The sequence below is a fragment of the Daucus carota genome, chromosome 5 (genome assembly GCF_001625215.2).
Source record: "Daucus carota subsp. sativus chromosome 5, DH1 v3.0, whole genome shotgun sequence".
In the NCBI taxonomy this organism is placed as follows: Eukaryota; Viridiplantae; Streptophyta; class Magnoliopsida; order Apiales; family Apiaceae; genus Daucus; species Daucus carota.
Window position 1 is genome coordinate 13,077,088 of NC_030385.2, and position 13,436 is coordinate 13,090,523.

At 34.1% G+C, this 13,436-nt stretch overlaps 1 protein-coding gene across 1 annotated transcript; it reads right to left on the reverse strand.

Moving 5' to 3' along the window:
• Positions 1–1,807: 1,807 nt before the first annotated feature.
• On the reverse strand, positions 1,808–12,895 carry LOC108223345 (aminopeptidase P1). The gene is made up of 16 exons (XM_017397544.2): positions 12,628–12,895; positions 12,277–12,340; positions 10,191–10,330; positions 8,702–8,986; positions 8,397–8,519; positions 8,055–8,294; positions 7,574–7,660; positions 6,592–6,659; positions 6,143–6,209; positions 5,280–5,414; positions 5,076–5,156; positions 4,493–4,547; positions 4,175–4,279; positions 4,026–4,097; positions 2,642–2,766; positions 1,808–2,444 (listed from the first exon to the last, which is right to left on the reverse strand). The coding sequence occupies exons 1-16, from the start codon at positions 12,718–12,720 to the stop codon at positions 2,283–2,285; spliced, it is 1,902 nt and encodes a 633-aa protein (XP_017253033.1). The 5' UTR covers positions 12,721–12,895; the 3' UTR covers positions 1,808–2,282.
• Positions 12,896–13,436: the final 541 nt, after the last annotated feature.

Sequence of the window (13,436 nt, forward strand, 5' to 3'; positions counted from 1 at the left end):
CGACTAAAGGTTAACCGCAACCGAAAAATCATTTTAATTGGTGTGGTTACGGTTAATGATAATTAACCGAACCGAACCACATTCAACGGTTCGATAACGGTTAATATCCGAAACCGCACCATGCACACCCCTAGCTTTCATGAACCGGTGTTATCACATCATTGTTATTTAAGCAAAGTTGTGTCAACTAGATAAATGAAGAATGACATGTTGGGCTAAGTTTTAACTTCAAACCAGTGAGGAGTGCACATGTTCCCGTGCATGTATCATGTACTCATGTCGTTTATACACTACGGTTATATACATTAGCACAGAGACATGGAAATATCAAGGAAACAAGAACTCAGAAAGAACTCAAGACATGGAGAATTGGAGATGGAAGAAGCTACCTTGTTATCGGCAATACTGCCCATACAAATATTAATTTTAGATACCCCCAACTAGGCCCGTAAACGGATCGGATTTGGATCGGATCTAGCTAAATCCATATCTTAATCCATTTATTTTATCGGATTCGGATCAGATCGGATCAGGAGTTGGATATTTGACAAGTCAATCCATATCCGGTCCATTCGGATCATGGATAATCGGATCGAATCTCCAATCCACTAAAATTTACGAAATATATTTTTTCACCGGGACAATGTTTTAACCTTCCACAAAGAAAGAAAGTGATATTTTCTAGCTATATTAATTCATGAGTTTTAACATAACAAGTACAAAAAAGAACTAATAAAGCAGCAAAGTAAATTCTGCAACTTCATGTTATTAAAAAAAATGTAACTGAAAAACTTTGTTGGTTGTTCCTATAAAACCTTTAACATATAATGTATCAATTGAATATAAAAACAATAAATAAGTTGCTTAATATTTTTGGAGGAAGCAAATTATGATCCGCTCCTCTATTCAATAAGGATTAAAATCAATAAATATGACCTAAATACAGAACTAGGTGATTGAGGAGGTGTTAAGTGGAAGAGTTTAGCTCTCATGTGTTTATACTCACTCTACACAAGAAATGAGTGATCTTTAGATTAACATGATAATAAGAGTGAGAGTCGGGTCAAGACTTAGAAGCGACTGATCGGTTATAAGAAAATATGATTTAGAGTTCTGTCTTGAAATTTTTATTTTGTATGTAATATATTAATAAAATATAATATATTATAAGAAAATATAATATAAAATATATAATATAGTTAAACATAAATCGGATCGGATCGTTAACAGATCAAATTTGACCATATCCATATCCATTCTTTATCGGACCGGATTATTATCGGATCAGATTATTAGCAGATCAGATTATATTAATAAGGATCCATATCCATTTATTTATCCACGGATCAGATATCCGATCCATTTACAGCCCCCAACTACATAGACTCGACCATTTTTATTCAAGTGCGCATACCTTTTGTCATTGAGGATTGGAGCCTTAACCGCTTGTATTTCAAATCTATCAAATATAAAAACATGCAATATCCATATTCATCAGCTTTCCTGCATACTTTATCCCAAATAAATAACTATTCATAATTTGTTCAAAGCAAAACATAACCAAGAGTCCAAGACTATGTTGAAGCGCAGTACTGCATGTTCAAGAATGGACTTTGAACTGGGGGTCTTGGGTTATTTGCGGCACAACTGTGGCTAAGAAAGGAGGCGCAAGCCGCAAAGTTAAAACTCTCGGAAACGAGAACACCTAACACAAGCTCTTGAAGCATAGTTGTGAGGCAAGAGCATTTTCACATGATTTTGTGTCAACTATGCAAGTCAAAGTACCAACCGGCAACCGCCAAACCAATTCACATGCAATTGTGGCCAAATTCTTTTCCACAGTAAAGATATAAAACATAAAAGAACCAGACTCCTGTACATATACCCTATCACAAAATATCTTGGGAGGGCAAATCTATGTTCTTCAAGATAATTATAACCCAGTAACCTTGGTAACAAGGTCAGAATGTATGGGTACATACTAAAATAGCAGTATTAAAAAACTGAGGCTGTAAAGCCCCTAACCCTACCATGAGTATCATTGTAATAGTACTCATGGGTTCTATTTCATCTGAATGCATAGTTAAAACTTAGCTGGTCTGTCAGTCTTTTGCAATGCTTGCAGTTTCGTATCGTAATATAGGTGAAATTTGACTTGCCAAGCCGAAAGACTCAGCCATTTTTTAAGACAGAAAACACACAAATGATGCAAACTTACAGTAAACTATTTGAACGCAAGGACTTTTACAGCAACCAGTTTAGATAATACTGATTCCATTTCCTCATGCACCAATGGCTTCAGTAGCCTGCTTTAGCCATGCCATCTCAGATTCATTCAAAAACGGGGTAAGGATATCCCTACATTGGGAATGATAGGCATTTAACCAATTTATTTCTTCAGGCACCAGGGCACCAACATCCAACAACTTCCTTTGGTATGGTGCCTAAACCGAAAAATGATTGAATTAAACTTGGGGAAATAATAGTAACTTGTTGCCGGTTGACAACTTATCTAAATTCTACATAAAGGGTACAACTTCCAGATTAGTAATTAAGGTGTTCCTAAAATGACATCAAAACTTCTTACAGATATTTTTTAAGATATCAGAATATATTGCCCCTGATAATGAATATTACTCACCCATGTTATGTGCTCCATTTCCAAGTAGCCTTTGTTACCGAAGTTAAACTCTGTATCAGCATCCTTGACTATAAGCACATTTTCCAATCTTATACCGAAGTTTCCATCCTCGTAATAACCAGGTTCTTAAATATGAAATGACAAAAAGGTCGGTGAAAATATAGCTCAAGTCAGTCACAATATGATTAATAACAGCAAAAACTCGTATAATTAAAACAAATCCGTCCTTCTAAAACTTGTATATTTTTATGTATGGATTTCTGATTATTAATACCACAGTTGTGTATCATTAATCTGAGGCCAACCACTTAGCGATGAATAGCTATATTTAATAGCTTCTGCTACACTTTCTCGACGCTTCAGCATGAAACATAGTAGATGGCCTTTTCCCTCGCTATCCTCTGTTCTCAGTCACCTTCCGCAATCAAACACCAGGAACGTATACCCTCACGCAATTAAACATTGCGGAATGTAAGTTTCACCTCTAATTACCCCCATTTCCAGTAACCAGCAGTAGAAGATTAGTTGGCTATAATCTAGCCATATGCCATCTTTGTTGTGTACTGGCCCCTTCAAGTACACATAGACTAACATTACAACGACTACTCCCTTCATCTCTCTTCTATTGCCATCCTATCTTAAATGTCCAACAAGACTCCTCTTCTCACTTATTAAGTTTCAAGTCTCTAAACTATATCTGAAGAGTATTCTTTACCACCACTAGGCACTACCTAATGTGCTAGTCACTGGAAGGGAAAAAGATAAAATGTTTTTTGCACCTAAACAATACCTTTGGCAAAAAATGGGTACCAGAACAAACAGCACATTTTTCAATGAGTTGCAGACTACTGCGCCGAGATGGTGATATTTTGATAGAAATCAGTTTATACACATTTTATTTTTAATTTGTCCAGAAATATTTAAAGATTATAATCTTTTTTATTTGTATGGTTTCACATAAATTACAGAACTATAAGAAAATTGATATATGCATTTGACTAAATAATACAATGAGTGAGATTTACATTCTAATCTTTTAATATAGTGACGTGCCAAAAGATATGGTCCCTTGTTTGGAAGTCCTTTACCTAACCAGCCAACAGTTAACTGCAGTCTGATTTGGGGCTACTTGCTATAAACTTTAATGCTTATATGTTCAGGAACAATTTAATCTCATATGTATGGCTTGGCAGAAAGCATGGTCAACTATTCGGAAATTACTCTAATACTTATGATCTCTTTTGCTAATGCGTTCACTTATTGATCATTGAACGGGTAGCATTTTAAATTTCGGGTTGTCAATAAACTGGATACTTAAACATATTATTAGGAAATTGATAACTTAATTTACTAAACGTTGTTAGGTAAGAAATATTATTCTTACCATCGGTGACTGTCATTGAAGCTTGTAAAGGCACATTGCGGGGTGGTGGTCTGTAACTAATGCCATGGGGTCCTGTGTACACAGAGAAGAAACATAAACATAACATCCACGCTCAAAAACTGAATTTAATAGTGCCAGTTGTAACTTGCCTTCATGGACATTCAAAAAAATTCCAACACCGTGACCAGTTCCATGTCTATAGTCAAGGCCGACCTTCCATAGTGGAAGTCGGGCAAGAATGTCAAGGGTAGGACCTGTATAAAGTTATAATGCAGTAAATATAGACTGTTTTAAAATAATCTATCAAGACAGAAAAACAATCATGCATGATAATATTTTCTATACTATATGATTTTAGCAAGAGACTTTATAACATCATCTACACCATGTAGTGGCTACTTTCTGAAAAGATTGCAGAAGTCAAATAACATATTGAGATAAAGTAGACCGATGTAGACTTGTAGTACCCATAGTTCCAGAAGGAAACCGAGCATTTCCCAGAGCAACATGACCCTTGAAAACCTACACAATTCAAAAAAAAAAGTTTTATTGTAATACACATACTTAAGAGGAGGCTAAGAAATATACACACATATTAAGATCTGCGTTTATAATAATAATTAAATGTAGTAGGTTAGCAAACAGTAAACTAAAAGCAAAAACAATTGTACATATTTCCAAATTTTCCATACACCAAGAATTCATGAACCTTGTCTGATATAATTCCTAATGACTAGATTAGATCAGAAAAGATTAAAGTGGAATATTTTCCTTTTTCTAATTGTATTGGAAAAACACCTTCTTTACTTGGTTAAATACGATGTTGAACATACACATTACATATTCAAGTATTTCAAATATGATTAAAACCCCACTTAGGAAAAGGAGTGAAGAAACATTGTCGCTTGCAATAGCAGCCATAGTTTTCTCTAAAAATCTGTTTATTTGCAATATATCAATTCAAAAACTGACATGTTTTATTAGAAAGAGGGAAGAACTTAAGTAACCAAGCAAACATAGAAGTATAGAATTTAAACAAGAACCACGTACTGCAGTGTAACATGCTTTCTCATGTGCTGACGGTTTTCCAAAGTGAACAGTCCTTGTGATGTCGGTAGTTCCATCAAGATACTATCCAATTTTCAAAGATATTTAACATCTTAGAAGTTATGAGCAAGAAAAGATCTTGTATACCAATGATTAGCAATATAACTATATAGACTTTACTAAGACCAATAGTACACGGGTGCAAACCTGCGCTCCAGAGTCACATAGGTACATTTTATTTGGATCAAGCTCAGCACACGTTTTAGCATCAGGTGTGTAGTGGATGATAGCCCCATTTGCACCCACAGATGAGATAGTAGGAAAACTTAAACCTTTAAAATGCTTCAGGCATAATATGTACAAAAAGATTTAAGTAAAAATCAGTATAAACTTTTAAAAATTACCAAAGCTTAGTCATTGTTGGATTAGGCTACCATGCAAGAGGATAATAAAAACAATGCTGATGGCAATTTATCAGTCTTACTTGCTCTAAAACTTGTTTTTTTAGATACAATGAAATACAGGGGGCTACCCCTTGGGCAATATACCTCACTGATTGTTATGTTAATGTTACATATAGATACAACTATAATATTAGGCCTTTCTCTTGAGCATTCCCCTAAACTGAAAAGGAAACTATCATTAGCAAATATCATTAACACCTCGCCATATCAATACACGAACAATAGAAGACACTAGAAACTAATATATTATGCTTCCTAATCTCATGCACTATAATTACAACAAAAATTTAAGCATCGCTACTTTAGTGAGCAACATTTTGAAGGCTGTGTAGCTTAGGTAATTTTATTTATTTATCATATATTTAAAGTAGAAACTACAGTTATCTAATAGTCAAAGCCACAGATATAGTCCATTAATATTCAATAATAACAATTGGAACTCCAACGGCAGGAGACCTGACTGTATGTCACACATGACACATTAAAGATTCAGATTCCCAAAGAAAAAAAAAGACCAAAAACCCACTTGCAACTAGAACTCAAATATCTAACAAATGCTTTCTCTATTGATTGGCATTAAATGAAAATTCAAATCCCGAAAAATACCTCTTTTGAAGCACGGAATTCCTCTAGCTTGTCACTTGCAGAGACTTCTGTCAGCTTCAAGTTATCCCTGCAATAGTTTGCCATTCACAAGACATCAATAATTTGTAGAGGAAGCATATCCAAGTTAACATGGAGCTAAAATAAATGAATTCTAAATCACTCAAGGGATCTTATAGCTAGCACATATCCACAATGGCTCTTAAAGTGTTATTTTCACTAACTGGGCCAGCTATGCTGGAGATCTTAAGAATAAAGATCTGTGAGAAAAGAAAAGAGAACCATATTTCTTGTAAGACTATCATCCACATAAACAGAATGAATAATGATCCTTGTTGAATCAGGAGTTTATATATATAATATATATATAGACACACACACACACATATATACGAAGAAAACTAATGACATACTTCTAGTGAAAGTCAGACACGAGAAAAGTACAAACTTACTTCAAGGGTTTATTACTTGTACTCTCGGCTTCCTTGAAGTAACCAGATGCCCCATAATTATCTTGCATCTGAAATTAGTGGGAAGGAAAGAAACATCTAATCAGCAAATAGAAATATTAGTTCATCAAGAATATAACTTCTCACTTGATATTTTTTTCCTTCCCTTGTGTTTGAGCTTGTGCAGGCAAATTTTAGGGCAAAAATTGACATCAGGAAAGTGTATAAATAGTCTGGATATTTGAATAATAAAATCTATTGAAAAGGATATCAGGCCAATTACTTAAAGGATATCAGGCCAATTACTTGAGACCCAAATGCATTCAAATATTATAATTAATATTTCAATCAGGCTATTGATTACATCTTTAGGTATAGGATTTAGGAAAACATATAGCTAATGGATTTCATTAGACATTGTCAGACTGTGACATCATAAAAGCACAAACTTCACATCTTGGTCAGGCTATCCAATTGATTCATTGTGTATAGGACATATTCAGATAAAAATTTCATGATGTATAGGTCGTGTTCAGATATTGGATTTATTTAACACGATCAACTGTGAATAACAATTAACATTATAAAGCACAAACTTTATATAAAGAATTTTCCTTCCCTACTAGAGTGGGGTGTGGAAGAGAAATTTTATGGATGCAAATAGGTGATGGATACGACATATAGTCTAAAAACAGCTGAAGTGGAGAATTTGTTAAGAACCTAGGGAAAGGCTCCACCCCCTCCCCACATGGCAAAAGGATCTGAATTTGATCCTCATCACTCCCGTATATTTACATCTAATGCATTAAAATGTGCAACATACCATCCGAAAACTGAAATTAAAAGTAATATCACTACATATGCATGGGTGCGATATCTTATTTAAACAATGTTTAATAATTCAAATATGCATACACATGATAAAACTTAAGCACTAAGATCATTTATTCTTCAGCATATAACACTTCTGCAAACCTTAACCAACCTGCTTATCCAGCCATACAAGATATTGCACAACAGCTGCACCATCCCGAATATGCGCCTTTTTTAACCCATCCATCTCAACTGAATTCTAAACAATTAACAAAGTCCTGTCACTCAGTAGAAATACGTGCACATAGCTATAATACACATGTACGACACACACACACAAACACATATAATATATGTATTGCAGATAAGACCAATTTATATAAACGCATATGCTTAGCTTTGAAACAAAACAAATATATTTAGAACTATTTTTACAAGGGAAAACATAGCTAAAGTGGAGAAAAATAAGCAATTTGAGGGCCAAGATCATATAGAGCTTACTGCAAGTAGAAATGTATTAAAAAATTATAAACCTCGAAAGGTACCAATTGATGGTCAGTTCCAACTTTTTAATTATAGATAGCACAGTCACTTGTTTGTTTTGTAATAAATCTAAATGAAATGCATATGACTTGGCAAGCTGTATGCACTACCTTAAGAGCTTTAGGGAGAGCCAGTGGTGAGGGCTGTAGCAGAACTTGGTCTGAATTTAGATTTGAGTACAAAGCAAAGCAACAACGAGGGTCAACCCATATTAAGTTGTGTCCATCTTCTGCTTCATTTTTCTTGGATAAAGAGGATGTGAGCTGATTAGATGCAAGATGGATCACATCTGAACTCACTGCATCATATTCCCTCACCTCAATTTCATTTTCTTTCATATGAGAGTTTACCTGTGATAAAAAAATTAACAGTTTCTTGTAATGTTAAATGTCTCACTAACTAAAGTACAAACAATTGTACATTAGAAGAGTCTAGAAAACGTAAATCCTGACCTCAGACGACAGCTTTCTTTTATCTACATAAAAAAAGGCAGAGGCAGGAGTTACGATGGCAAATGCATGCACAACCGGACAATATGGGACATCACTCCCACGTATGTTATACAACCAAGCAACCTGCGTAGATTTTAAAGAATATTCAGAGAGCAAATTTAGCACCTTAACTTAAAGATGTCAAAGCAAACTCAAAGCAATCGCCATCCTGATCACCATCATCAGAAAATGATTATAAAAATCTTTACTGTAAGGTAGAATAAAATGTATGTTTGGTCAATCTAATTTAATAAGCATACACTTGCCTCATCTAGTGTGGTAATAACTATACCACGAGCTTTCTCTTGTTTCAGATGTTCCCTCAGATCTTTTAACTTGTCTGCAACCGAACGGCCAGAAAATTCTAATTGATGGACGATTACATGATTAAACTCAGGTGAAGGCCGGCTTTTCCAGACCTCATCTACCAAGTTGGTGGACGTCGGCACCAGTTTTTGTTTTTTCTTTGAAAAAGCACGCTCCCATTTTTGCGCAGTATCCACTGATAAACACCAGGTATCGGTACCCACAGTTGCACTAACCGCAAGATTCTGGTATAGCAGATGACAACGCTACGTTAGTCCATGGTCAGCAAAACCACAGATATTTTAAGCATGGTAATAGAATCATAATTAACTCAAAATAAACTCCTACTTTGAGTTAGATATACTTGTCCTCTCAAAAAACATATGAAGAAACAAGGAAGATTAATACAAACAAAAGCTTAAAGGCAAAAGGATAAAATTCAACCCCAGAAATCATTGTTCGCATCATTTACACAAAATAAAATCCAAACAAAATCCTTAGAAAATTCATAAACAAGGCCCTGATTATTCACATTGTACTTCAATTTCCATTAATCCTCATTGCAACTCAAATTCCATTATTAAACAGTTCTCTTCATGCCATCTCCTTACATATGAAAATTAACTAGCTACATCAAGAATCAAATTATCTATAAACAAAAAGCATAGTATTTAAAATTATTCCAAGTACTGCTTGGCTCCAATTAAAACACTTCAGACTCCAAAAAATAACATAACGTTTTTAGAATAAGAAAAATGAATTTTAATGTAGAGGTTTTATGGGACCCTGACAGCATATGGGAACAATAAGTCAGTAACTATTGACAAATCCGAGGAATGTTACTGGACGTATGCATTAATATCATTAACTATATGATGAAGATGGACATTTGGTTTATGCACTGGAACCATGCAAAAAGATGTGTTAGCTCAAACAAGTGAACAACTAGCTAGTATGTTACTCAGGATTGGGCATGGGTTTGGGATCCAGGTGTCCGATTCTTAGATAGGGACATGAAATTGGACACATGTGCAAAGTAACAGAAGCTTGGCATGTCAATTTAATAAACATAACTTTTGTCTACTGCCAGAAAAGATAGACCAGATTTTACATGTACATTATTTAAATAAAATCAAAAGGATAATTATATTTCAAGTTGTTTAGAGCCTTCGATTACAATTTGAACTCTGCTACAAGAGGACAAAGTGACTTCTTTCAACATGAAGGATCCAACTCAGATCCCAAACCCATGACGTGTCTTGTTTGACACAAGTATGATAGCAAAACTTAAGCAGTATTACTTTTGCCCAATAACAACATTTGTGTATATATAAAATTATAAATAACTTTGAGAACTTGCAACTGGATTCAGTGATCTCTCAGAGTTAAAATTCTGACAGACACTAACCATTCTATGATACTACAGTAGATTGTGAACAAAGAACTCACATCTGCCATCCAAACATCTATGTTTGGATCTTCCATCAGACGCATGAGCTTCCATCCATCCTTTAATTGCTGTTCTGCCTGCAAGAAGTATCGCCCATCAGTCCACATCAGTGCTTCATTCATTGTTATAAGTGCCACACCTGAAATAATTTTCAGCATAAATTGAGGATTTTCAGTTTATAGCAATGCTTCATAATAAGACCCCAAACATATCATTATCTTTAGTATAAATCATAATTACATTTGTAGCACGAGTAACTATGAGAAACCAACTGTCCTAGATAGTAAACTATATACTGGAAGAATTTGTAGGAAATGTTACTATAAAATGCTATCTCTAACTGTAAATAGAAGCTTCACGTGCACAGACTAAGATTAGATTAGGAGAGGACCTTTAGTTGATCCACCCAGTCTGGTATTATTTGCGATGAAAGAGGATATAGCCAGAGTGGTCACATTTGAAAATAAAAAAATTAAATAAAGATAAAAAGGGTTTTTCGTAGTCAGAAATATAATGAAATGACCATTATATTCTTTATGGATCCCACCGCTATAAATTAAATTCAATATCTAAAATGACTAATACTTCAGTGCATTCGGAAAGGACCAATTGCAGCAATAAATTAAATTGACGATTAGGTTTCCCATAAAGTTGGCATATGAAATAACAAATTGGTATAGAAAATAAATATTTAATGAAACAGCTGGCAAATTTAGCAAAAGGGACAGCTTCATCATAAAGTAAAGATATAGATTAACCATTCTATAATACATGATAAAGTTTGACATTCTAGATTAAAGTTATTCATTTTCACAAATGAAAGTCATTTCATTAATTGGAAATCAAAAAATAGAAAGATAATAATAATAGCGACTAAAAGTATTTTTTGCTAAATATATAAATATTTGTAATGAATCTCTAGCTGTATAAATACAACACGAGATTACAATTATGTTATGACTCTTAGGATCCACTTGTCTACCGTATTACTTTATAAGATTATGTTTTGGAAAACATTAGGTGTGGAAAATGAGGCATCTATTAACTTATATAACAATTTTTGAGATGTAAATATTATCCTCATTTCCCTTTGACTATAGGCCAAAAAAGTATAAGAAAGTAGAAAATTGGTTTCAAGTGATATATTTTGCGCAAACAATATAACCTTGATCTTCAATTTCACTCCTTTTCCTTGTATTTTGTTTTTACTTTTGTCAATGAGAAGCATCTACATGTATAAATTTGATATGCTTTTGCACAACTAAATTTTGCATAAGTATGCAATACATAGTCTCGACTCTCCAGTACTAGCAAATTAAATAAAACCAGATGAACTAGTATTTTAAAATTAAAAGTCCGTGAAATCTGATCTTGAAAAATAGTAAACAATAATGGAGACCTTTTATGCTCCTCTTCATCTGTAGTATTGAGTAATAAATAATGACTCTGATGATTCGTGGTATAATGTTATTGTAAAAAAGTAATTTACGGGGGTGTATTCGATTGGGATTTTAATAGATTGTTTTTAGTCTATGGATTTTAATGGATTGTATGTGATTTTGATTTTGTGCGGATTGTTGATGAAAATTGATAGGATTTAAGCACAATGCTTCAAAATCTCATTGATTTTAGTGGGATTTCAAAAAACTTAAAATACACTGAAGAATGCCACAAAATCCATCATTTTATGAAATGCAAAAAAATCCATCAGCATTTGAATACCATCATATTTTAGTGGATTTTAAAGAATCCCAATTGAATACCATCGGATTTTAAAGCATAATTTAAAATCCCAATTGAATACCACCGGATTTTGTAGCATAATTTAAAACCCCAATTGAATACCTCAAGATTTTAATGCATTTCAAACAATCCCAATCGAATACCCTCGGATTTCATGAATGCAAAAAAATGTTTTAAAATCCCAATCCAATACACCCCTCTTAATCTCAAGCTAGAGTTTTTAAATAGTAGTAAAAGCATATTAGCGACAACTTTCTTATATATTTAAACATATATACAAATCAATTCATGTAAGTGTAACCAGGTAATGATTCGAAATAGTATATGGAGAAAAAAACTCACCAGCACTTCCTGTAAAACCAGAAACAAATGCGCGCCTCTGGTCCCTTTCGGAAACGTACTCGCTCTGAAACAATACAAAATCAATCAATTCACACACTATATATACACAATCAAACTCAGTACGATTCTAGAAGCTTAAAAATTGAATTAGCTCATTAACAATCACTCGATGAGTGACTATATGACACACACACACACATATACTGATTATATAAACAATTAGTTAAACAGTCTTATATACAATAAATGGATGATATATACATCGAGAGAGAGGGAGGGAGGGAGGGAGAGAGAGAGAGAGAGAGAGAGAGAGAGAGAGAGAGAGAGAGAGAGAGAGAGAGAGAGAGAGACCTGGTGATAATCTTCAGAAGGAACGACAAGAGCATCGAGAGGGGGAGAGTGAGAAGACATTAAAGACCTGAGATCAGCGAGAATGTCCGCCATGGCAGCTAAGAGTGATGAAAGTGATGATCTCTATCTGTTGTGTTGTGAGTTGGGAGAGATTGAGATTATAATGTCAACCGGTGAGAGTTATTGTAGTTTATTACGTTTTGGTTTGTAATTTATGTCGCATATCTTGTTTCCCGAATTGACCTCTCCGGCTCTCCCTGATTACTTTCCCACTCAACGTCAATGCTTGTGTGATTTTATTCCTTAATTTTTTTTTTTTTGCCAAAATTTAGCGCGGATTTCATTAATACGAAAGATTTTCAATCGGGACAAACCCTCGATTAATCATGCAACCAAGTTGAAAAACAAATGAATGAGCTGAATAATTAGCCTCTTTCTTTCCGGATTGCTTAACTAATTGAATACAAATATTCAGAAATTTAAAAATGAAGATGATGGCTTCATGAACAATCCAACTGGCATCTCTCTCGAAAATAGTAACATCACAATTGACCCTCACAGTATTTTCATGGATAGTGTCATGTTCGGAGGACTCAGTTATAAAAACTGAGTTTAAAGGCCTCATATTATGAACATGTATATTCTGTGAGAGGTGAGCACATGCGATTTTCACTACCGTTTCAGATGCACCCCAGCTATCTATTTGCCGAACACCAGCTATAGACATGCCGAAAGTGTTGTTGATGCGCGAGTTCTCCGGATCTCTCAATAAATCGTAAAATTCATTTTCAACGCAAACACATCGCATA

Bases quoted from the DNA above. Each gene is read 5' to 3' on its own strand.
- LOC108223345 (XM_017397544.2), bottom strand. From the start codon at position 12,720: ATGGCGGACATTCTCGCTGATCTCAGGTCTTTAATGTCTTCTCACTCT. The intron at 10,331-12,276 runs GTGAGTTTTTTT...AAATTATTTCAG, and splicing joins TGGTTTTACAGGAAGTGCTG to GTGTGGCACTTATAACAATG. The intron at 7,661-8,054 runs GTAGTGCATACA...TTAATTGTTTAG, and splicing joins CTCTCCCTAAAGCTCTTAAG to AATTCAGTTGAGATGGATGG.